Here is a 26,143-nt window from a genome sequence, read left to right as displayed (position 1 = left end):
TATAAAGCTAACTATGTACAATTACTAAAGAGGATAAAACAGGACTTGCGGCGGTGAGAGGGGTTAGCGTTATCATGGTTGGGCCGAATAGCCCTGATTAAGATGAATGTTCTTCCCTGCCTGTTGTAGCCCATGAGAATGCTCCCGTTGTTTTTACCTAGACAAATGTTACGGAGGCTCAATGGTTGGCTAGGGTCCTTTATTTGGTGCCACAGGCACCCTCTAATTAAATTCACTAAACTGCAGCTTTCACAGGCTAAGGGAGGGGTGGATCTTCCGGATTTGAAGAAATACCAAATAAATGCTTTGGGTACGGGGGAATTTGGAGTCGATTTGGCTGGATATTTGAGCCTCACAGTTGAGATGTCCTTTAATTTATTATTCATGGACAAGATGAAATCCGTGACCCAGCAGTATAAAAGTCCAATTATTTTAAATATAGTTAAAGCCTGGAGGATAATGAGGCAAGACGAGGGCTATTGGTCTAAGACATCACCATTTACCCCATTGGTGGGAGCCCAAGGATTGAAACCTGGGGCAATAGATTCTGGCTTTAAGGCATGGGAGAATAAGGGAATCTTCTATCTGGGAGATTTACTCAAGGAGGAGGTCCTGATGTCATTTAGTCAGTTAAGTCAGAAATATAGGTTGTCCAATAGAAACCTTTTCTGGTATTTCCAGATAAGAGACTATATACAGAGGAAGACCACGCTCCTGGTCCAGTGTTACAAATCAGACGTGGAGAAAAGAGAACTCCGGGGTACGGGTGCTCTTTCACTCAATACTTTATATCATTTACAGAAAGGTCGTGTCCTGGGGGACATGGAAGGACTCTGTAGGATGTGGAATAGAGAGTCAGGAGAGGATATTTCATCTGAGGTATGGGAAGACATCTGGGGGAATGTAAGGAAAATCTCAATATGTAACAGAGCACAGGCCATGCAATTGAAGATCTTCCACAGGGCTCATATGGCGCCAGAGACGCTAGCTAAGTTCAAGTGAGGAATATCAACGGGGTGTCCCAAATGTAAGAGTAATGTAGGCAGTCTGACAACAGCACCAGTAGCTGTGTGTAAGATGCAGAGATACTGTAGTGCTATAGTAAGGGAGTTAAAAGGACATCCTGGGGATTGAATTTAGCGTGGATCCGGTAATTCTTCTTTTGGGATTGCTGAATTTGCCCTCTCTGGGGGAACATGGGAAAAGATTGTGTAACATTCTTACCCACTGTGTGAGGAAAAACATTGTAGTGAATTGGACGTCAGAAAAACCACCAGGTCCTATGGAGTGATGTAGGCTGGTGATGGAACATCTCTCCCAAAACTACCTCAAAATATGGTGCACCACAAAACAGCACAGTTTTACAAGACGTAGCGGCCCTTTTTAAATTATATTGATGCTGACCTTACAGCAATATTAATCTGGACCGTGGTATAGCCTTGGGAATCAATATGGGTGCCCATGGGGCCCCAGGAGGAGGAGGTTAGGGAGGGGATAAAGAATGCGGGTACTGTAGATGGTGCTCCCAGAGATGGGAGCCTCAGTGGAGGTATGATGAGGGAGATAGAATAAAGTAGTGAGATATTATTTAATTCAAGTTATTTGAATTTAGTTTAAGTTAGTATTTATTTAATATGTTTGTAGTTTAATTTATGTTAAGTAGATATGTTTGTTCTGGTAGAATAGTAGATCATTGATTAACTATGTTATGGCTTTTTTGTACTGCCTTTTTTCTGTTTTATATTCAAAAATAAAGAAAACAAAACATCAAATGCTTAGTAAAAGAATTAAACAGGTTTTCAATAAAAATATTTATTTAAAAAAAGGGTTGTGAAGAGCAGGCGGGAAAGTAGTCTTAAGGTCAAACTAGATCAGCCATGATCATAATGAGTAGCAGAGCAAGTTTGAGGGGATGAGTTGTCTACTTCTGCTCCTAGTTCTTATGTCCTTGTGTTCTTTCATTCTTATGCACTGCAGAAATTCGAGGCTCATTCACCAGAACCTTCTAAACCTGCAACTATTACCATCTTGAAGGACAAAAGTAATGAAGAGGATTGAGGAGGGCAGAATGGTAGACATTTTTATCTGGACTATAATAAAGTTTTGACAGGTAGACTAATCAGTAACGATAGATTTGGGGAAGATTATCCATTGGATGCAAGATTAATGGCAGGAGACAGAGTGATGGTGGAGGGTTGCTTTGGACTGGAGATCTGAGATTAATGGTGTTTCATAGGGAGAGGTGCTGGGTCCACTTTTGTTTGTCATTTACAGAAATGATTTTAGATGAGAATATAGAAGGCATGATTAGTATATTTGCAGATGACAACAAAATTGGTGGTATACTGAACAGTGAAGAAGGTTACTTAAGATTACAAAAAGAGTGGCAGATGGAGGTCAATTTGGATAAATGCTAGGTATTGCATTTTGGTAAAACAAACAAGAGCAGGACTTATACAATTAAAAGCAGGGCCTTGGGTAGTGTTGTACAACAGAGAGAGCTACAGGTTCAGGTACATAATTGTTTGAAGTTTGCATTATAGATTGACAGGAGAAAGTGAGGACTGCAGATGCTGGAGATCAGAGCTGAAAATGTGTTGCTGGAAAAGGGCTCATGCCCGAAACGTCGATTCTCCTGCTCCTTGGATGCTGCCTGATCTGTTGCGCTTTTCCAGCAACACATTTTCAGCTCATTACAGATTGACAGGTTAACACACTTGCCTTCATTGCTCAGACCTTTGAATATAGGAGTTGAGGCATCATGTTGACGTTGTACAGGACATTGGTGAGGCCTCTTCTGGAGTACTGTGTTTAGTACTGGTCACACTATTATAGGAAGCATATTAAGTTGGAGAGTGTTCAGAAGAGATTTACCAAGATGTTGTTGGGAATGAAGGGTTGGAGTTTCAACAAGAGGCTGGATAGACTGGGACTTCTTTCACTAGAACATAGGAGGTTGAGGAGTGACCTTATAAAGATCTATAAAATCATGAGGGGTATTGATACCTTTGGTAGGGGACAATTTCTCACTGCTGTGCTGATCTCATCTTTTATGAACAGTATTACCCCATCTCCTTTCATCCTTATTTCCAATATGACAAATATGTTTGAATATTTAGTTCCCAGCCTTGGTCACTATGTCTCTGAGTATCACATCATACTAATTTATTTCTATTTATCAATTCATCCATCTGGTTATGAATTTTACATTTAGAAAAAGAGATTTTAATTTGTCTTTTTGTCATTCTTCCTACTCAGACCTCATGTACTGGTGCATTCTTCTGTTTGTACGGATCTGTCCCTTCCCCTAACATTCTGGTTATCATTCTCTATATTGCTGATTATGCTATCTCCTTGCCTTTTGTTGGTAAATTCTTAATACTCCCTTTATATGAATTTAGCCCCTACTATTTTGTTAAAACCCCTCTTTGAATGATTTTCCAGGCTTTGAGGAGGCCACACCTGGAGCATGGTGTGTAATTTTGATCTCATTATCTAAGGAAGGTATATGTGACTATGGAGGGAGCGCAACAAAGGTTTAACGGATTGATTGATTCCTGGGATGTCAGGAATTAATGTATTCACTGTTTAGAAGAATGAGGGTACTTATAGAAACCTAACGGGGCTAAAAAGGATAAATGCAAAAAGCATGTTCCTAATGACCCAGCAGTCCAGAACTAGGAGTCACAGTCTAATGATATCATGGACGCTATATGAGATGAGGAAAGATTTCTTGACCCAGAGAGAGGTGAGTCTGTGTCATTTTCTGCCACAGAACGTGGTTGAAACCAAAATATTCAACGTTTTAAGAAGGAGCTAGATATAGTTCTTAGAGCTAAAGGGATCATAGGGTATGGGGAGAAAGCAGGAACGAGGTACTGAGTTGGACGATCACTCACAATCATATTAAACGATAGAAAGACCTTGCAGAGTTCTTGCTCATTTTCTATGTTTTTATGTTTTACTCTAGGTACAGCCTTTGAGCATGTGCAAAGGTAGATGTATCATAATGACAGCAGATCACGTGGAACAGGAACCTGATTCTGCACAGTTCCAGATGATGTACTCTCTTACTATATGAAAACAGAAAGTGTTATAGAAGCTCAGGAGGTCTCAATTCAGCAGAGAAAGAATTAATCTTTTGAGTCCAACATGACATTTCTTCAGAATTCCTACATCACAGAAACAGACCCTTCAGTCAAACTCATCCATGCCGACCAGATATCCTAAATCAATCTAATCTCATTTGCCATCACTTGGCCCATATCCTCTGAACCCTTGCTATTCATATATGCATCCAGATACCTTTTAAATGATGTAATTGTACCAGCCTCCACCAGTTCTTCTGGCAAGTCATTCCATAAATGCACCATAATCTGCATGAAAATGTTGCCCCTTACGTCCCTTTTAAATCTTTCCCTTCTCACCTTTAACTTATGCCCTAAAGTTTTGCAATCAACCACTCTGGGGGGAAATGCCTGGCTATTCACTTTATCCATGCCCCTCATGATTTTATAAACCTCTAAGGTCACCCCTCAGTCTCCGACACTTCAAGTAAAATAGCCCCAGCCTATTCAGCCTCTCCCTCCAACACTGGCAACATCCTTGAAAATCTTTTCTGAATCCTTTCAGGTTTCACAACATCCTTCCTGTAGTAGGGAGACCAGAATTGAATGCAGTATTCCAAAATTGGCCTAACCAATGTCCTGTAGAGCCTCAACATGACCTCTTTACTATTCCTTGTGTAGAGTTACATTTAATAAAGCATGTTTATGTTCACTTACAAGAGAATGGACTGCATCTTCCTCCATATTACAGAATCCAAAGTTTATATTCCAGTCCATCAAATCTGAGTTGAGGTGTAGACACTTACTGCAGATGTGGTTTTTGTGGATCATATTAGTGCTATATGCTAGCTGCAACACATCAATTGTCCTGTCATCTTTATTGTGTAGTTATTAACTAGTCAGGGTTTAAAGTTTACAAATATCATTCAAGCGTAATCTTTATATAAATCAACTAATTTGACTTGTCAAACTACAAATTTTACATGTCCCCAGGGCTCAATTTAACCTATTATCCCAGTTTAGTGAGAAAACAAACCAACCAATTACCTATCTGACCTAGTAGGTTACCTAATTAATCCTTCAGGAGCTCAGCTCTTGGATCTCACTATCTCAGGTACTCTTTGTAAAAGATAGTATAGCACCTCTTTCTTTCATCGCATTGAATTTCCTCAGTCATCAAATTTCCAAGGGCAGTACTTTGCTCAATTGAGGCTCCATGTTATGAAGATACTGAAAGTTTTGTATCTATGTTTACGAACAAAGCTATTTGGGAATTCAATCTATGTGGACATAGGGCCTGCAAAGAATGGAGTGAGGTTAGGTCAGTGAGTAACAAGATGGCAAATGGAGTATAGCGTGGAGGAGTGTGAGATTATTCACTTTGGTCAGAAGACTAGAATGTCAGATTTTTTTTTAAACTCAAGGTTTCTCAGTATTGTTGCTTCCCTCATCACCAAAGTTGTGAAATGTGTAAATGTAAGTGCACAGAGAGACTTGAGTGGGCAAAAAGAGAGCATTCAGGATCAGCAAGAAATTTGTAAGGCAAATAGCATATTTATTTTTTTTCTCTATGACAGAATGTGGGAATCAGTGCCGTTTATTTCCTTTAGGAGAAAGTGAGGACTGCAGATGCTGGAGATCAGAGCTGAAAAATGTGTTGCTGGAAAAGCGCAGCAGGTCAGGTAGTATCCAAGGAGCAGGAGAATCAACGTTTCGGGCATAAGCTTATGACCGAAACGTCGATTCCCCTGCTCCTTGGATGCTGCCTGACCTGCTGCGCTTTTCCAGCAACATATTTTTCAGCTTTTATTTCCTTTGTTCATTCACAGGACAAGATCACTACTGGTTAAATCGCATTTACTGTCCATCTCTAATTGCCCAAAGGGTAGTTAAAAGTCAACCACATGGCTGTGGGTTAGGAGTCACATGTAGGCCAGACCAGGTAAGGATGGCAGTTTCCTTCCCTAAAAGGATTAATGAACCAGATGGGTTTTTCTGACAATTGATTTATGGTCATCATTAGACTCTTATTTCCAGATATTTATTGAATTCAAAGTCCACCAACTACCATAGCAGAATTCTAACCTGGGTCTATCTAGGTCTCTGGATTAACAGTCCAGCAATAATACCTCTAGGCCATTGCTTCCTCTACATCAGCATTATTTGCACATCCCTATATCCTTTGTATCACCTTGAATCACCGCAGTCCATGTGGTGAAGGTTCACTTGCGGTATTGCTGGATGAAGAATGATATCACACCCGGAGTAATTGTGGGTGGTTTTGGTACAAATCCAGACCCAACGGGCTGCCCAAAACTCCATTCCCCACATTAAAATCCCAATTCATACCCCACACTTTTTTAAAACCCCATTCCTCACCCCACTTAAAAATCCCAGCCCTCACACTCACCCCACATTAAAAGCTCACTTATCACTCTCAACCCACATTAAAACTTCATTTCTCACTCCTATCCCACCTTAACACCTCAAACCCCCACACTACATCAGATTATCAATTCTTACTCATCAATGTTTATAGATACACCATAGAAAGTGTCCTATCTGGATGCATTGCAGCATGGTTTGGCAACTGCTCCTCCCAAGACCACAACAAACTACACAGAATCATGAACACAGCCCAGTCCATCACACAAACCAGCCTTCCATCCATTGACTCCAACTATACTTCCCACTGGATTTGAAGAACAACAAACAATCGAAGACCCCTCCCACCCCGGTTACACTCTTTTCCACGTCTTCCATCCGGCAGAAGATATAAATGTTTGTATACATGTACGGACAGATTCAAGAATAACTTCTTCCCCGCTGTTATTAGACTTCGGAATGTACCTCTCAAATTTTAAATTTAATGTTTATCTCACTCTCTGTGCACCTTCCCTGCAGCTGTAACATAGTTTTCTTCATTCTATTCTATTACGCTATGCACTTTGTATGGCATGATCTGCCTGTACTGCATGCGTAACAAAAGTTTTCACTGTACAAAGTTACATGTGACAATATTAAATCAAAATTCAAATCATTAAAACCTTGTTTCATTTGATTTGATTTTATACTGTAGTCACATGTTCTTAAGTACAGTGAAAAGCTTTGTCTTGCAAGCAGTACAGACAGATCATAGCAAACAAAGACATGCAAATCATAGGGTGCTTAGACAGAATGAGGCACACAGGTCACACTGCACAGAAAGTACACAAAACAAGATTAACGTGAACAAGATCAACATTATTTCAAGTTAGAGTCCATTCACCAGTCTAGTAACGGCAGGGAAGCAGCTGTTCTTGAACCTGTTGGTGTGTGTGTTCAAGCGTCTACATTTTCTGTCTGACAGAAGAGGTTGTTGGAGAGGGAAGGGTCTTTGATGATGTTGGCACGGCAACGAGAAGTGTAAGTGAGATCCATGGGTGGGAGAGTAGCTTCCATGATGGTCTGGGCTGTACACAACTTTCTGTAGTTACTTACAGTCCTGGGCACAGCAATTGCTGTCTCAGGCCGTTATGCACCTGGATAGTATGTTTTCTGCAGTACATCTGTAAACGTTGGTGAGGGTCCTTATGGACATGCCGAATTTCCTACACTGCCTGAAGAAGAAGAGGCATTGTTGTGCCTTGTTCACCATTGCATCTACATCGGAAGTCCAGGACAGATTGTCAGATCATCACTCCAAAGAACTTGACACTCCCGACCCTGTCCACCTCAGCTCCATTTGTTCCTGAAATAAATGAAACATTTCCTTTGTTTTGAGAGAGAGGTTGTTATTGCACCACGATACCAAGCCCTCTATCTCCTTTTTGTATTCTTAACCATTGTTTTTGATATCCGCCCTACCAAGGTGACGTCATCAGCAAACCTGCAGATGGCATTCATTTGGAATTTGGCTACACAGTCATGGGTGTACAGGGAATACATTAGGGGGCTGGAAATGCATCCCTGGGGTGCTCCGATGTCGAGGATTATTGTGGAGGAGGTGCAGTTATCTATCTTCACTGATTGCAGTCTGTAGGTCATGAAGTGAGGATCCATTGCAGAGGGTTGAGCCAAAACCTAGGTATCAAGAGTTTTGAGATTAGTCTGGAGAGGATTATGGATTTGAAGGCGGAGCTGTAGTCAATGTGTCAGAGTTTGATGTAGGTGTCCTTGTTATCCCAGATGTTCCAGGGATGAGTGTAGGGCTAGGGAAATGGAGTCTGCTGTGGACCTGTTTCGAGGGAAGGCAAACTGCAAGAGATCAAGGCCGGTTGGGAAACTAGAGTTGATGTAAGCTATGGCCAGCCTCTTGAAGCACTTCATGATTATGAAGTCACATTGCGTGCGCTTTCTTTACTTCTGGGATTTTGGTGGTCTTCTTGAAGCAGGTGAGGACTTTGGCTTGTAGGAGGGAGAAGTTGAAGATGTCAGTAAATACCTTCACCAGCTGGTCCACACAGGATCTAAGTGCACAGCCCGGTCTCTGTCTGGGCCTGTTGCTTTCCTTAGGTTGACTGTCAAGAAGACCGATCTGACGACTGCAGCGGTCACAGAGGGAACAGGTGCTTCCGGGGCTGTCAGAGCAGGTGACACCATGCTGCTGACACTCTGCTCGAACCAAGCATACAAAGCATTGAGTGCGTCAGGGAAGGAAGTGGTTTAGTCTCCTATCATGCTCTGCTTCATTTTATTTCCTGTTATGTGGGTAGGCCTTGCCATAGGCAGCTGGTATCTGTATATAGTTGGTTTGGGCCTCTAACTTAGTCCAGTACTGCCTCTTGGCATCTCTGATGGCTTTGCAGAGGTCATCTTCTGTATATATCTGGATTGTCTGGATCCCTTACTCCCAATTCCTCCGCCTCCACCATATCTGCTCCCAGGAGGAGCAATTCCACTCCAGCACATCCCAGATGGCCCCCTATTTCAAGGACTGCAATTTCTCCTTCCATGTGAACCAAAAATGCCCTCCACTGCATCTCCGCCACTTCCTGCACCTTTGCCCTTGAATCCCACCCCTCCAACCGCAACAAAGGTAGACCCACCCTTGTCCTCACCTTCCACCTCACTAATATCCGGTTACAGTGCATTATCCTCCATCATCTCCGCCACCTACAATCAGACCCCACCAGCAGAGATACATTTCTCACCCCACTCCTATCTGCATTCCACAGGGACCATTCTTGTTAGATCCACGGCTCCCACCAACCCAACCTTCTGTCCTGGCACCTTCCCTTGCCACTGTAAAAGGTGTAAAATCTGCGCCCACACCTTCCCGCTCACCTCCATCCAAGGCCCCAAAGGATCTTTTCACATCCGGCAGAGAATTTCCTGCACATCCAAATACCTCATCTACTGTGTCCGTTGCTCTCGATGTGGTCTCCTCTACATTGGGGAGACAGCATGCCAACTTGTAGAATTCTTCAGGGAATATCTCTGAGACACACGCACCAAACAACCCCACAGCCCTGTGGCCGACCACTTCAACTCCCCTTCCCACTCCACCAAGGACATGCAAGTCCTGAGCCTCCTCCACCGACAATTCCAAGCCACCCGACAACTGGAGGAAGAATGCCTCATTTTCCACCTAGGGACCCTCCAACCACATGAGATCAATGTTAATTTCACCAGTTTCCTGATCTCCCCTCCCCCCACCTTATCCCAGATCCAACCGTCCAAGTCGGCATCACCCTATTGAACTGTCCTACCTGTCCATATTCCTTCTCAGCTCTCTGCTCCACCCTCCCCTCCGACCAATCATCCTTCTCTCCCACCTTCACCTACCTACCAGATACCTTTCCCACAGCCCCATTCCCCCTCCACATTCTGATGAAGAACTAATGCCTGAAACATCGACTCCCTGCTCCTTAGAAGTGCCACACTTTCTGAATCATCCAACAACTGTCAATTACGGACTCTGGAGACGCCCAGTGTCAATCTCGGCAGAGCACTGCCCACCATTTGCCAAGTCCTGACCACGTCCTTTGCTCCAGACCACACCCACCGCCAGTCTTTTCACGGTAGATGCTGCAAGACGTGTCAGAGTGTCGACACGGATACCACCATTACACATGGGGAAACCTCCCACCATGTAAGTGCAGGTACTCATGTGATTTGGCCAACATTGTCTATCTCATACACTGCAGGCAAGGCTACCCTGAGGCATGGTACATTGGTGAGACCAGGCAGAGGCTATAGCAATGGATGAATGGACACCGCACAGCAATCAACAGACAGGAGTGGTGCTTCCCAGTTGGAGAACACTTCAGCTGTCTGGGACATTAGACCTCGGACCTTCAGGTAACCGTCCTCCAAGGTGGACTTGAGGACAGGCAACAACGCAAAGTGGCCAAGTTCGGCATGCACGGGGATGGCCTCAACCAGGACCTTGGCTTCATGTCACACTACAAAGTGACCCCACTACACACACACTCATAGACAGACACACAGACACTCCTACAGACACACACATTCCTACAGACCCCATAAAGTCATGCAGACCCTCTCTCATACACAAGCTTTCTCTCATACGTTCACACATACACCCTCTCACAGACTTATACCTCTTTACACTCACATACATACACTCTCTCACAGACACTCATACCACCGCGCGCGCGCGCGCGCACACGCGCGCACACACACACACACACACGTTTGTGGGGTGAATTTGTAATTGCAGAATTACATTTTATTTTGCTCGAAAACTGCATGAATCCATGTAAGATTCTGTAAATCCCCTTTTTAGATTAGAATCAGTGTGAACATTGGGGCACAGACAGCCTCACACAGGGTACCTCTTACTTTCAATGCATTATCTGGCCCAATATGGCACCTATTAGAGTCAGAAAGTCACAGAGATGTACAGCACTGAAACAGACCCTTCCGTCCAACTCATCCATGCTAACCACATATCCCAACCTAATCTAGTCCCATTTGCCATCACTTGGCTCATATCCCTCTAAACCCTTCCTATTCATAAACCCATCCAGATGCCTTTTAAATGTTGCAATTGTACCAGCCTCCACCACCTCCTCTGGCATCTCATTCCATACACGCACCACCCTCTGCATGAAAATGTTGCCCCTTAGGTCTCTTTTATATCTATCCCCTCTCACCCGAAATCTATGCCTTCTAATTCTGGATTCCTCCAGTCTAGGGAAAAGACTTTGTCTATTTATCCTATCCATGCCCCTTATGATTTTATAAACCTCTATAAGGTCACCTCTCAGCCTTCGATGGTCCAGGGAAAACAGCCCCAGACTATTCAACCTCTCCCTATAGCTCAAATCCACCAATCCTGGCAACACTCTTGTAAATCTTTTCTGAACCCTTTCATGTTTCACAACATCCTTCCAATTGGAAGACAACCAGAATTGCATGTAGAATAGAACAAGCTCATATCCTTAAGGATAAGAAATCTACTAAAAGTATTGCAGCATGCAAAATGGAGGTAAGAGACAACATAAATTTCTAAAGAAGAAACATACAAAAACAGGAAAAGCACAAGTCCCAGCAACTGGAAAAGATGCAGTGCAGTAAGGGGTTAAATGGGAATATGAAAATAATTTTCAAAGGATTTTAAATTAATCAAAAACAGTATTGTATTCTAAAAGATTAGATTTAACAAACAATCCAGGTCTTTTTCAATATATAATTTCAGTTACATTAAACTTTTGCTATAAATTGTGTCTAACGATCTTATACTCCACAACCACCTGATAAAGGAGCAGTGCTCAGAAAGCTAGTGCTTCCAATTAAACCTGTTGGACTATAACCTGATGTTGTGTGATTTTTCAACTTTGTCCAACCCAGTCCAACAACAGCATCTCTAAATCATGACGTCATTCAAAGATAGATCCTACCCATTGGTCCTGACCACGCCCATTGCCCAAAGGGTATTTATCCCGCCCATTGGTCCTGACTACGCCCATTGTTGGAATGGTACTTGTCCCGCCCATTGCCCCGACCACGCCCACTGCCCATGTGATTATTTGTCCCGCCCATTGCCCTCAAGGTATTTGTCTCACCCATCGGTCGTGACCGCCCTCGCCGCCAATCAGAAAGTCGCCCCGCCCATTCAGTCCGGACTGTGGCCGTTGGCCTCACCATACTGGTCCCGCCCACTGGTCCCGAGCTCGCAGATGTGGATTCGCCGCTCCTGTTCCTCATCCTGTGTGCGCGTGCGTGTTCTTCAGGGAACACTCCGCGAATGAAGTCACACTTCATCAGGTCGGGGGAAGGTGCGCGCGGGAAGCGGGATCGGAACAACGGGAATACGCGCTGAGGCTGGTCCCTGTCAGTCAGGTTAGTGTGTGGGTGTGGTGTCCCCGTCCCCACCCCCACCCCCACCCCCACCCCCGGGAGGTCAGTGTGGGGGAGGGGCAAAAACGCAGTAATTGCTGAAAAATCTCAGCCGGCCTGGCAGATGTTTCGGATCAGGTGGCTCTACCTCAGGTCTGGGGTCAGTGATCCCACAGGAGGGGGCGGGGTGTACACTCCCGGGAAGGTCAGTGTTGTTGTGTGGGGGGGGGAGAGAGGAGACCCTCTAGTAGATCAGTGTGGGTGGAGGAGTTTGTATGTATACCCTCTTGGGGGAACGGTTTGTGGGGGCCCTCTGGAGGGTCAGTGTGGGCAGCGTGGAGATCCTCAGGAAGGTCGGTTTAGGATAGTGGTCATAGCATCCCTACAGTGTGGAAACAAGCCATTTGGCCCACTCAGTCTGCAATGACCCTCAGAAGAGCATCCCACCTAGATCCACCTTTTTCCCTGTAAACCCACATTTCCTGTCACTTATCCACCTGCTCTCCACACGCCTGGGCACTATGGCAATTTAGCATGGCTAATCCACCTTAACTTGCAGATCTTTGCACTGAGTGGGAACTGGAGCACTTGGCAGAAAACCACGCAGACAAGGCGAGAATGTGCAAACTCCACAGATAAGAACAATGATTGCAGATGCTGGAAACCAGATTCTGGATTAGAGTGGTGCTGGGAGAGCACAGCAGTTCAGGCAGCATCCGAGGAGCTTCGAAATCGACGTTTTGGGCAGAAGCCCTTCATCAGGAATAAAGGCAGTGAGCCTGAAGCGTGGAGAGATAAGATTGAGGAGGGTGAGGGTGGGGAGAGAGTAGCATAGAGTACAATGGGTGGGTGGGGGAGGGGATGAAGGTGATAGATCAAGGAGGAGAGGGTGGAGTGGATAGGTGGTAAAGGAGATAGGCAGATAGGACAAGTCCGGACAAGTCATGCGGACAGTGCTGAGCTGGAAGTTTCGAACTAGGGTAAGGTGGGGGAAGGGGAAATGAGGAAGCTGTTAAAGTCCACATTGATGCCCTGGGGTTGAAGTGTTCCGAGGTGGAAGATGAGGCGTTCTTCCTCCAGGCATCTGGTGGTGAGGGTTGCCCGAGGCCAGGAACCGACCTGGTGCTGTGAGGCAGCAGTGCTAACCGCTGTTTCCGTGCTTTCAAGTGGTCAGTCTGGGTGAGGTGATTGTGGAGAGCTGTTGAGTACGCTAGCTGTGGGTATCGGATAGCTGATAGTGTTCTGAAGAAGGGTCACTGGAGTGGAAACACATGTCACTTTGTCTCTGGATACTAGTGGACCTGCTGAGGTTCTCCAGCATTTCTGTTTCGGTTTATTGTTCTTCTGGCAATGATGTGAAAATTTGGTGTTTGAACTTTTCAATTTTTACTTTATAAAACTTTTTTTTTGTTAATCGATACTATTCAAGAAGTGGCATTAAATTACAGATGGGCATGATCTTGAATGTGATTGAGGGTTAATAGCTTCCTCATACTCTTGTTTTAACACTTCATAAGTGGAGTGATAAACTTTTGCTATGTAGAGTTTTTAAGGAATGTGAAACTAATGTGAATAAATAGTCAGCCATGACCTGACTGAATGGTGGAGCAGACTGGAGGTTCCAGTCAAATTCAATCATATTGATCTTGAGTAAACTTCAAACACTGGAACATACAAGGGCTTTCCATGTCCAAGCAAAAGGAGCACTTAGCATGGATTTATTCCAAAGTAATGCTGCTTACCAAGATTGGGATTTGTTTTTGTAATTTTTGTTTACCAGCTACTGCAGTTCCTCCAGGATAATTAGAGTCATAGAGATGTACAGTACAGAAACAGACCAGCTGGTCCAACTCGTCCATGCAGACCAAGCATCCTAACATAATCTAATCCTGTTTGCCAGCACTTGGCCCATATTCCTCTCAACCCTTCCTGTTCATATACCCATCCAGATTCCTTTTAAATGTACCAGCCTCCTCCACTTCCTCTAGTGTGTCATTCCATACACATACCACTCTCTGCGTGGAACAAGTCACCCCTTCAATCCCTTTTAAATTTTTCCCCTCTCACCCTAAACCTATGCCCTCTAGTTCTGGACTCCCTCACTCCATGGAAAAGACCTTGTCCGCTTACCCTACCTACACCGCTCATGACGTATAAACCTCTCTGTGGTCACCCCTCAGCCTCTGATGCTCCAGGGAAAACAGCCCTGGCCTATTCAGTCTCTTCGGGCTTATGCCCGAAACGTCGATTCTCCTGTTCCTTGGATGTTGCCTGACCTGCTGCGCTTTTCCAGCAACACATTTTCAGCTCTGATCTCCAGCATCTGCAGTCCTCACTTTCTCCTCCTATTCAGTCTCTCCCTATTGCTCAAATCCTCCAACCTGGCAGCATTCTTGTAAATATTTTCTGTACCCTTTCAAATTTCACAACATCCTTCCGAAAAGAGGAAGACCAGAATTGCGCGCACAATTCCAAAGTGATCTAAGCAATGTCCTGTACAGCTGCCAACTCCTATACTCAATGCTCCGTGCAATATAGGAAGGCATACCAAACACCACCTTCACTACCCTATCTACCTGTAACTCCACTTTCTAGGAACTATGAATCTGCACTCTTAAGATCTCTTTGTTCAGCAACACTCCCTGGGATCTTACCATTAAGTGTACAGTTTAAGGAGAAAGTGAAGACTGCAAATGGTGGAGATTAGAGAGTGTGGTGCTGGAAAAGCACAGCAGGTCAGGCAGCATCCAAGGTCAGGAGAGTCGACATTTCGGGCAAAAGCCCTTCATTCTGATGAAGAGCTTTTGCCTGAAACGACCACTCTCCTGCTCTGTGGATGTTGCCTGACCTACTGTGCTTTTCCAGCACCACACTCTACACATTAAGTGTATAAGTCCTGCTCTGATTTGCCTGTCTAAAATGCAGCACCTCACGTTTATCTAAATTAAACTCCATCTGCCATTTGCCAATCCATTGGGCCATCTGATCAAGATCCTGTTGTAATCTGAGGTCACCCTTGCTGTCCACTATACCTCCAATTTTGGCGCCATCTGCAAACTTACTAGCTATACCTCCTATGTTCACATCCAAATCGTTTATATAAATGACATGAAGCAGTGGACCCAGCACCGATCCTTGTGGCACACCACTGGTCACAGCCCTCCAGTCTGAAAGCAGTCCTCTACCACCACCCTCTGTCTTCTACCTTCAAGCCAGTTCTGTATCCAAATGGCTAGTTCTCCCTGTATTCCATGAGATCTAACATTGCTAACCAGTCTCCAATGAGGAACCTTGTCGAACACCTTACTGAAATTGTTGAAAAACATCTCAAGAGGCAGACCTTGAGCATTAACCAGTTTATTACACGATGCACCATGGGGAGATCCTCTGTCCTAACAGTGGCTCGATATGACTCCAAAGTACAGCAGAAAGCTACAGGATTATATAGGAAACAAAACCCAGGCAAAACTGGGCTGATCCTTAATTACAAGGGGTCAGGATGGTCCGAGGAGGTATCGAATCAGAAGTCAGCTCTCAGGGTCAGCCCTAATTAATGCTACACGTTCCACAAGTGGACAGGGTGGAAAGTTATCACTTCACATGCATTTTACAGAGATCTGTAACAAATACAGCACAAATGTCCTTAATAAAAAGGAACAACACATATTGACAATGTATCATAAACTAATGGAAGGCGCTGAGCATGTTTGAGCAACTAAACTACTTGCTCTAGCCATATGTCACAGTAGGAAAACATTAAGCTGGCAAGCTGAGGCACCTTTATACAGAAGTTATGTGTGGGAGGCTGCAAGACCGCCTCTCACAGCTTCATGCCAAGTGCTGCTGTTCTGCTGGGTGGGAGGTACTTCCGCAAAATGGTTCCTTTACCGGGAGGGAAGCCATGATCCACCGAAGCCCATATAGGTCACGTCCACAGTTCTGTCCTCATCAATCCTCTTTGTTACTTCTTCAAAAAAACTCAATCAAATTTGTAAGACCTGATTTCCTGTGCACAAAGCCAAGTTGACTATCCTTAATCAGTCCTTGCCTTTCCAAATTCACGTAAATCCTGTCCTTCAGGATTCCCTCCGACAACTTGCCCACCACTGATGTCAGGCTCACTGGACTATAGTTCTTTGGCTTTTCCTTACCACCTTTCTTAAATAGTGGCACACATTAGCCAACCTTCAGTCTTCTGGCATCTCATTTATGACTATTAGTGATACAAATGCCTCAGCAAAGGGCCCAACGATCACTTCCTCAGCTTCCCACAGAGTTCTAAGGTACACCTAATCATGTCCTGGGGATTTATCCACTTCTTTGCATTTCAAGACATCCAGCACCACCACCTTTGTAATGTGGGTATATTTCAAGATGTCACCATCTATTTCCCCACATTCTATGATTTCCATGTCCTTCTCCATAGTAAACGCTGTTATTTACTAATGCTCTTTATTTCCTTCCAGCAAAGGTTTCAATCTGAAAAATGAAACTTCCTGTAGTGCTGTCGCTTTCCGTCTGCCATTTGTTCAATCTCACAGTAAAATGTGGTAAGTATTACAATATTAGACCATAAGATGTAGAAGCTGAAGCAAGTCCTTCATCCCATTAAATCTGCTCCACAAATCAATGAAACCAGAGCTAATCAGAATCGTCAACTCCACTTTCCTGCCTTTTCCCCATAACCTTTGAGTCCCTTGCTGATTAAAAGTCTATACTTAATGACCCAGCCTCTACAGCTCTCTGTTGTAAAGAATTCCTCAGACTTACAATCCTCTGAGAAAAGAAATTCCTTCTCATCTCTGTTTTTAGTGAACCATCTCTTATTCTGAGTTTATGCCTTTTGTCCTAGACTTGCCCACAAGGGAAAGAACCTTTTTGCATCTATGCTATGAAGTTCCCTAAGAATCTCTAGCTTCAATAAGATTGCCTCACGTTCTTCTAATCTAACAAAGTACAGGCCCAATTTACTCAACCTCTCCTCAAAGACAATCCTTCCATTACCCATGATCAGGATAGTGAATCTTCTCAGGACTGCCCCCAATGTCAATACACCTTTCCCTGGATAAGATGCCCAAAATGATTCAGTATTCTGAAGTTTCACAAGGCATTCAGAAAATTGTGATACAATCAAGCAGAATCAGTGGTTTTGTTAAATGAAACTTGTTTGATAAATGTATTTGACTTCTTTGAGGACGTAACAAACGAGGTGGGGAAATCAGTAGATGTATATTTGCATTTTCAGAAGACGTGTGATTAGGTGCCACATTAAAAAGTAATGGCAAAGATTAGAGCTCATAATGTTTGAGGTAAAATATCAGAATGGATGCAGGGTTGGTTACAAAGATTTTCAGTTGGTCTGCAGTGTCACAGGGAATAGTGCTGGGCCTTAACTATTTACAATCAATATTAATTACTTAGATGGAGAGATGAATTGTATTACAGCCAAACATGCTCACAGTATGAAGATTGATAGGAAAGCAAGATGTGAGGAGCAAACGTGGAGCCTGCAAAGGGATGTAGATGGGTTATTTGAGCTGATTTTTATTTTAAATTGGCAGATGGAGTATGATGTGGGAAAATGTGAGGTGGTTCACATTGGCTAGAAGTAAAGGAAAATATAGTGCTAATTAAATGGAGATTGCAGGATGCTGTGGAACAGAGGGATCCCTGTACACGAAACAAAGATTAGAAAGGCAAATGAAATGTTCGTCCTTTTATTGCAAGGGGAAGGAAATTTGAAAGTAGGAGTGTCTTGCTACAACTGTGCATGGCCACGTGGAGAGTACTGTGAAAATTTTGGTTACAATGCTGAGAAAATGGGCATACATTGATAACCCATCAGAAGATGTTCTCTAGGTTGGTCCTTAAATGAAGGGGTAAGCGTATGAGGAAAAGTTAGAATGTGTTGGGCCTTTCAAATTGGAGTTTAGATGAATTAGTGTGACCTTATTGAAACAATCTTCACCCTGTTCACCAGTTGGGGAAATCTCATACTATGGACACACAGTTTAAAAATAATGCATCTCCCAGTTAAGAGACATGTGAGGAATTACCTCTCTGGTCATGAGTCTGTGGTGTTCTTTCCCAAACAGCAATGGAGGTTGAATCATTGAATATATTACAGGGTTGAGTTGGACAGACTTTGATCACAAGGGAGTTGAGGATTGAGAGGCAAGCAGGAAAGTATAGATCATAATCAGTCTGGCTGTGATCGTAATGAATGGCAAAGCAACCTTGAGAGGCAAAGTGGCCTGCTTCTGTTCCTAATGATTTGTGTTTTTATGGAGTCAAACGTGTGGTGCTGGAAAAGTGCAGCAGGTCAGGCAGTGTTCGAGGAGCAGGAGAGTCAACATTTTGGGCAGGAGCCATTTCCAACACCACTCTCAGCATCTGCTGTAATCACTTTCTTATTGTCTTTATATTCCCCACCGTTCCAAAACCTCAGTCTGGCATAATTTTTAATTTCATCCCCAATCCAGATTATTCATGTAAATTATGAATGACAGTGATCCCAACACTGAATCTTTAAAGAACACCATCCTTTAACTTGAATGACTACCCTTCACCTTATACCTTTTTGCCATGAGCTTTTCAATGTACCTACTGTACAATAGTGTATCAACAACCATGCTGCACAAATCCAGATACATAACATTTGTGTAGAAGGTATTTACACTTTCTATGCATCAATGAATTCTGTGATGATTTAGTTCTTCAGAATATTTTTGATTAATTTGTTTTCTATTTTCTGATCATCTCTGTGTGATTCCAATCACTGAGCTGACTGGTCTGTAGTTCACAGGTCATGTTCTGTCTCCTTTTCAATCTGACAGTTATGTGTCACCTCTTCTATGTGTGCATATCTTTTGTTAAAGGTTTATATTGCCGTTCTGTAGGGACCCTATCTCATGAATATCTTGTTTTGGAAATATCATGGCTGTTGGAACTTGTTGAAAATACTCACTAACTGAAAACTGGATGTTGGTTTTTCTTTGGAACAAAATGACTCAGATTCAGTTCCTCTTCTTGTCTGACATCTGACCAATGTGTAATCATCCACCTCTGCACCATGATATTAGAATGCTGAATGTTTCCAGCCCCCTTTACAGGAAAAGAGACACAGATTTTAAATTGTCATGGGGTTCAAATGTGAGTGCTGTAAAACCAAAATCATGGAATCCCTACAGTACGGAAAGAGGCCATTTGGCTCATCAAATCCAAACCAACCGTTCGAAGAGTATCCCATCCCTCCACCCTATTCCTGTAACCCTGCACTTAATATGGTAATTCCACTAGGCTGCACATCCCTGACACTAGAGGGAAATTCAGCATGGTCAACCCACCTAATCTGCACATCTTTGGACTGTGGGAGGAAACTGGAGCATCTGGTGGAAGCCCACACAGAGAACACATATTCCACACAATCACCCGAGTCGAATCAAACTAGATTCCCTAGTGCCAAGAGGCAGCAGAGCTAACCACTGAGGAACCGTACTGCCCATTTGAAAAGCTATATTTCGTCCAGTAGAGAACATTATGTTGGAATATGCTACAGTTCACTAGGACAGAACCACATTTGTTCTGTCATGAACTACTGCATTTGTTTTGAGAGCATGTAAATGGTGAGAGAGGTAGAGCCTCCAGTAATGTTTCAGTTATCATTGTGGTCCGTGCAGCTAACAACTACTTTTATGGGAGTTTTACTAAGTGACATTTGCATTGTGTATTTACCATGTTGCATATACGGATCTGCAATTATTAGTGGTGTTTGGCCCTTCCAGTTTCTGATGTACGAAGATTGCATTGTACAATGCAAGCTACGCTGATGACCTTCCTTAAAGAGCGATCACTAACCTGGCAGCAAAGTGGTTAGTTGCGAGGTTGTTTTACCGATCGTGTGTGTGTGTGCGTGCGCACGCTTATTTGGAAGCAGAACTGAAAGACCATCATATCCATGTGCCTGTGCCTACCACAGTTTATGGCCTAGACCACATTTCCTTCAACATAACATCAGAATTAGGAGCGCGTGTAGGTCATTCGACCCTTCAGTCCTGTTCTGCCATTCAGTCAGATCATGGCTGATCTGGTTTTATCTATTCCCTTGTTGTTCAGACATTTGTCTGTCTCTGCCTTGAATGGCAGTCTGGAGTGGAGAATTTCAAAGTTTCTGGAACCTCCTGAGGAGGAATTCCTTCTCCTTTTTACTTTAAATTGGAAAACTCTTAGTTCTAAGATCTTTCAGGATGGGGAGCATCTTCTGCCCTGCAAATACCCTTCAAAATGGCATTTTTCGATAAGATCAGCTTCATTTCTCTAACTTGCAATAAGTCAAAGACCCAATCTGCTCAACTTTTTCTCATAAGAAAATTCTGTCATCTAAGAATCAATTGAGTGAACCTTCCCTAAACTGACTTCAAATTAAGTCTATCCTTCGTTAAGTAGGAGGACAAAAACTGTGCACACTATGTTCTCAACAAAATCCTTTACTGTTTTAGCAAGACTTCCCTATGTCTATACTCCATTCGCTTTGTAGTAAAAGCCAATATTCCATTTGCTGTATTTGCATAGAACATAGAACAATACAGTGCAGAACAGGCCCTTCTGCCCTTGATGTTGCACCGACCTGTGAACTATTCTCAGCTCATCCCCCTGCACTATCCCAAAATCATCCATGTGCTTCTCTAAGGATTGTTTAAATCTCCCTCATGTGGCTGAGTTGACTACATTAGCAGGTAGGGCATTCCACACCCTTACCACTCTCTGCGTAAAGAACCTGCCTCTGACATCTGTCTTAAATCTATCACCCCTCAATTTGTAGTTATGCCCCCTTGTACAAGCTGACGTCATCATCCTAGGGAAAAAGACTTTCACTGTCTACCCTATCTAATCCTCTGATGTTCTTGTATGACTCTATCAAATCCCCTCTTAGTCGTCATCTTTCCAATGAGAACAGACTAAGTCTCAGCCTTTCCTCATTAGACCTTCCCTCCAGACCAGGCAACATGCTGGTAAATCTCCTTTACACCTTTTCCAATGCTTCCACATCCTTCCTGAAATATGGCGACCAGAACTGTACACAGTATTCAAAGTGTGGCTGCACTAGTGTTTTGTATAGTTGCAGCATGATATTACGGCTCTGGAACTCAATTCCTCTAACAATGAAACCTAACATACTGTATGCCTTCTTGACAGCACTATCCACCTGGGTGGCAACTTTTAGGGATCTATGTACATGGACTCCAAGATCCCTCTGCACATCCACACTACCAAGAATCTTTCCATTGACCCAGTATTCTGCGTTCCTGTTATTCTTCCCAAAGTACATCACCTCCATTGAGCTGCATTGAACTCCATTTGCCACCTCTCAGCCCAATTCTGCAGTTTATTCAAGTCCCCCTGCAACCTGTAACATTCTTCCAAACTGTCTGCTACTTCACTGACTTTAGTGTCACCTGCAAATGTACTAATCCATCCACCTGTGCCTGCGTCAAAGTCATTTATAAAAATGACAAACAGCAGTGGTCCCAAAACAGGTCCTTATGGCACACCACTAGTAACTGGATTCCAGGCTGAATATTTTTTCATCAACTACCACTCGCTGTCGTCTTTCAGAAAGCCAGTTTCTAATCCAAACTGCTAAATCACCCTCAATTCCATGCCTCTGCATTTTCTCCAACAACCTACTATGTGGAACCTTACCAAAGGCTTTACTGAAGTCCATGTATACCACGTCAACTGCCCTATCCTCATCTACCTGCTTGATCACCTTCTTGGAAAAACTCAGAGGTTTGTGAGACACGACCTGCCCTTGACAAAACCATGTTGACTATCTGAAATCAAATTGTTGCTTGCTAGATGATTATAAATCTTATCTTTTATAATCCTTTCCAAAACCTTTCCTACAACAGAAGTAAGGCTCACTGATCTATAATTACTTGGGTCATCTCTACTGCCCTTCTTGAACAAGGGCACAACATTTGCAATCCTCCAGTCCTCTGGTACTAAATCTGTAGACAATGATGACTCAAATGTCAAAGCCAAAGGCTTTGCTATCTTCTCCTTAGCTTCCCAGAGCATCCTCGGATAAATCCCATCCGGCCCAGGAGACCTTTTTACTTTCACTGTGTTTCACGTATGAGTTGAAAAGTGTGGCGCTGGGAAAAGCACAGCAGGCAAGGCAGCACTAATGGAGCAGTAGAGTCGATGTTTCGGGCATAAGCCCTTCCACAGGATTGTGGAGGAGGGGGGGGGGGGGGGGGGGGGGGAGGTAGATGCAGGTGGGAGGTGATTGTGATAGGTTGGTGGGCAGTGTGGAGCAGATAAGTGGAATTACCTGTCTTCTCTACCCAAATTGATTAAAACAAAACCTGGACCAGTTTTAGTACTAAATACTGTCTATTGCAAGTGATTAGACTGTAGCTACAGGTAACAGTTAAAACTGCTGGCATGTAACACTACAAATTAAAACTCTAATATCCTTTATAAGTCTACCTTGCACTCAGACCGGTTAAAAAAGCACGTGAACACAAGGAAAACTAGAAAAGCAGTACAATAATCTTTGTTCACAAGATCTGCTAAATTGGCTTTTGCTGTTCAGAGGTATTTTTAGCTTTCCTTTTCTGAATGCTTCCACTGGTTTGCAAGAGGTATAGAGTGACATTATTGAAAGGTTTCTAATTTCTCAAATAAATGTCACAGCTTACAGCAGCTGATGAAGGAAGATACTGTTTTCCTTCAGATTTAGTGATTTACTGCACAGAATGGAGAGAGAGCTCCTGCTGGTGGAGTCTCTCCATCTCTTGTTCCCAGCCCTGACGATTACAAAAAGCTTTGTAATTGGTGTATGGACTAGGGACCAGTCAATCAACTTGTTGCTAACCAAAGCTCCACCTGAATACACCACTCCAGTTTGTGTGCAAGGTAATGCTTGATCAAGCAATTGTTTAACAATGTGTCAAGTTACTTGCTTTTCAAATCCTACAACAGTCCTTGCAAAACACAGTTTATAAAAGTGGTTCCTTTTCATTTCAGTTCATCATTTTTTTAAAAACTAAGAAGACATAGTCTTTACATATTTCTAAATATACTGCTCCGCCGTGCTAGCTTTCAATGATTCATGAAGAAGGACCTCTCGATCTCATATAATCATAGTCACTATAGTGTAGAATCAGGCCATTCAGCCCACTGATTTCACACCAACTCTCCAAAGAGCATCCCATCTGCCTACCCTATCCCTGTAACCCTGCATCTCTCATGACTAATCCATCTAGCCTGCACCTCTGTGGACACTATGCAATTTAGCATGATCAATCCACCTAACCTGCACGACTTTGGATTGTGGGAGGAAACCAGAGTACCTGGAGGAAAGTCATTCAGACATGGGAAGAATGTGCAAACTACATGCAGACAATCGCCCAAGGGTGGACTTGAACCTGAGTCTCTGGCACTGAGGCAGCAGTAGTAACCTCTGAACCACACTTGGGCAACATTTTCTAATCTCTCACCGTTTAAGAAATACTCTGCATTTCTGCTATTTCGGCAAAGTAAATATAACTTCACACTGTTCCACGTTACATTCTATCCTCCAGGTAATAGTCTTACCCATAGAATTAGGTCATTTAGCCTACTGTGTGCTTTGCCAGTCAATGAGATAAAAACCATGTTTTGTTTGTTGTGCTTTTTGAAATATTGGACTAAAATGCGATAGACACTTCCTAATTGTTTAACTGTGACTAGATTCTTATCAGTATAAGGTCTGAAATTTACGTGCAGGTTTGGAACAATATGCAGTACTGGCTTTGGAGACTGTTCAAAGAAAGTTCACAGGACTTGAAAGGGTAGCTGTGGAGAAGGTGGGGAAGTAGTGAGATAATGGTAATGTCAGTGGGCTAGCAGTGCAGAACCACAGGTAAAAGTTTTAGGGACAAGGATCTGAATCCCTGTATCTTATGGTGAAATTTGAACACAATAAAATATGGAGTAGAGTTGATTTATTGTGGAAAAAAAAATCTTGTCCGCTAATGTCCTTTATGGAAAGAAATCTGTTGTTCTTACTCTGTCTAGCCTATGTTAGACAGAGACCCAGAGTAATGTGGCTAACACTTAACTGTCCTCCGGGCAATTCGGAATGAGAAATAAATGCTGTCTGAGCCAGCAGTGTCCGCATACTGGGAATTAGATTCCCTACAGTGTGGAAACAGGCCCTTTGGCCCAACCAGTCCACACCGACCCTCTGAAGAGTAACCCACCCAGACCCATTTCCCTCTGACTAATGCACCTAACGCTATGGACAATTTAGCATGGCTAATTCACCTGATTTGCACACCTTTGGACTGTGGGATGAAACCGGAGCACCCGGAAGAAACCCAGGCAGACACTGGGAGAATGTGCAAAGTCCACACAGACAGTCACCCGAGGCTGGAATCGAACCTGGGACCCTAGTGCTATGAGGCAGCAGTACTAACCACAGAACCACCATGCCGTCCCTTAAACCAATAAATGCACGGGAACCTGGCTCATGGTTTCTGTCAAACCGAGTCTAGAATGAATACAAAATTGGGATATTTGTGTACATTTTAATATCATCAACCTTTGTGGTGACTCCAGGAATAATGGAACTTGATTTCTAGTGTATGACCACAGTGTATTGTGACAGTTATGATTAGATAATCATCTTCGCTGGCTTCCTGCCTTTTTCCCATAATCCTGGAATCTTGGTACCCATTAAAAATCTTTCTACCTCTATCTTCAATGTACTTAAGGATCCAGCCCCTACAGCCCTCTGTAGTAAATATTTCCATAGAAACATTAAACTCCGCAAAGATATTCCTTTTCATCCTTGTCTTAAACAGGTGATACGTTATTCTAAAATTATGATGTCTGATCCTAGACTGTTCCAAAAGGGGAAACAACCTTTCTGTAGATACCCTTATGAATCTTGAACGTTTCAATAAGGTCCCTCTCAATCTTTGAAACTACAATGAGCACAAGGCCAACTTACTTCAACTCTTCTCTAAGAAAATTCCTCCAAAGTTGGGACAAATCTAATTAACCTCCATTGCCAATCTCATTCTTAAAAAAAAAGACCCAACACTTCACAATATTGTATAGTTTCAGCAAGACTTCCCTCTTTTCATCCTCCATTCTCTTGGAAACAAGTATCAAACATTTTATTTGCCTCCAGTATTACTTTCTGAACATTTATGTTAGCTTTTTTGTGATTTGTGATCCCAAATCCAACTACCTTTTTCTTGTCAATATCTGTTTAATAATCAATTTCCCCTTTTTCTCTCTCAGTGCATGACCTCGCATTTCCCCACCTTATGGAAGGTCTGTCATATTTTTGCCCACTTGCTTAACCTTAACCCTATATAGACTCTAATCCACCATGTTATCTTACTAATTTCTATCATTCGCAATATATCAATAATATATATATTGTAAATAACTGCAGCCTATTAATGTCTTGAATGAGGGCAGTGAATGATCTGTTACTGATCACTGTGGCACTCACTACTTGCGTGTTGCAAACCTGAAAATACCCCCTTCATTCCAACTCTGTCTCCTCTTTTTAGTTAAAAGTCACACAGCGCCAGATTATAGTCCAGCAGGTTTATGTGGAAGTACTGAATGTGATTTTTAACTTTGTCGTCCCTAATCCAGCACTGGTACCTCCTCCTCATCCTCTATTTAGCCAATCCTTTATCTAATGTACTGTCCCCAACACCGTGGGCTCTTATTTTATTAAGTATCTTATTGTGCAGTACGTCGTCGAACCATCTTTTGGA

General features: G+C 43.2%; 2 protein-coding genes across 5 annotated transcripts in view; one reads left to right on the top strand and one right to left on the bottom strand.

The window, feature by feature from the left end:
• The window catches only part of LOC140494496 (calcium and integrin-binding family member 3-like), an 88,102-nt gene that overhangs the window by 33,588 nt on the left and 28,371 nt on the right, over positions 1-26,143 (bottom strand). The window lies entirely within an intron of this gene.
• Positions 12,164-26,143, top strand: part of LOC140494495 (cystinosin-like) — a 69,634-nt gene continuing 55,654 nt past the window's right edge. The window contains exons 1-2 of one of the 3 annotated variants that reach the window (XM_072593735.1): positions 12,164-12,356; positions 16,820-16,903. In XM_072593735.1, the coding sequence (XP_072449836.1) occupies positions 16,840-16,903 (64 nt within the window). In that variant the 5' untranslated portion in view covers positions 12,164-12,356; positions 16,820-16,839. Of the gene's footprint in view, positions 12,357-12,490; positions 12,559-16,819; positions 16,904-26,143 lie in introns of those variants that run through there. The other 2 variants (XM_072593738.1, XM_072593737.1) reach the window with 2 other exon arrangements.

Source organism: Chiloscyllium punctatum, chromosome 24 (genome assembly GCF_047496795.1).
Source record: "Chiloscyllium punctatum isolate Juve2018m chromosome 24, sChiPun1.3, whole genome shotgun sequence".
In the NCBI taxonomy this organism is placed as follows: domain Eukaryota; kingdom Metazoa; phylum Chordata; class Chondrichthyes; order Orectolobiformes; family Hemiscylliidae; genus Chiloscyllium; species Chiloscyllium punctatum.
The sequence above is the reverse complement of the archived record's forward strand: the minus strand, read 5'-3'. Positions and strand labels throughout refer to the sequence as shown.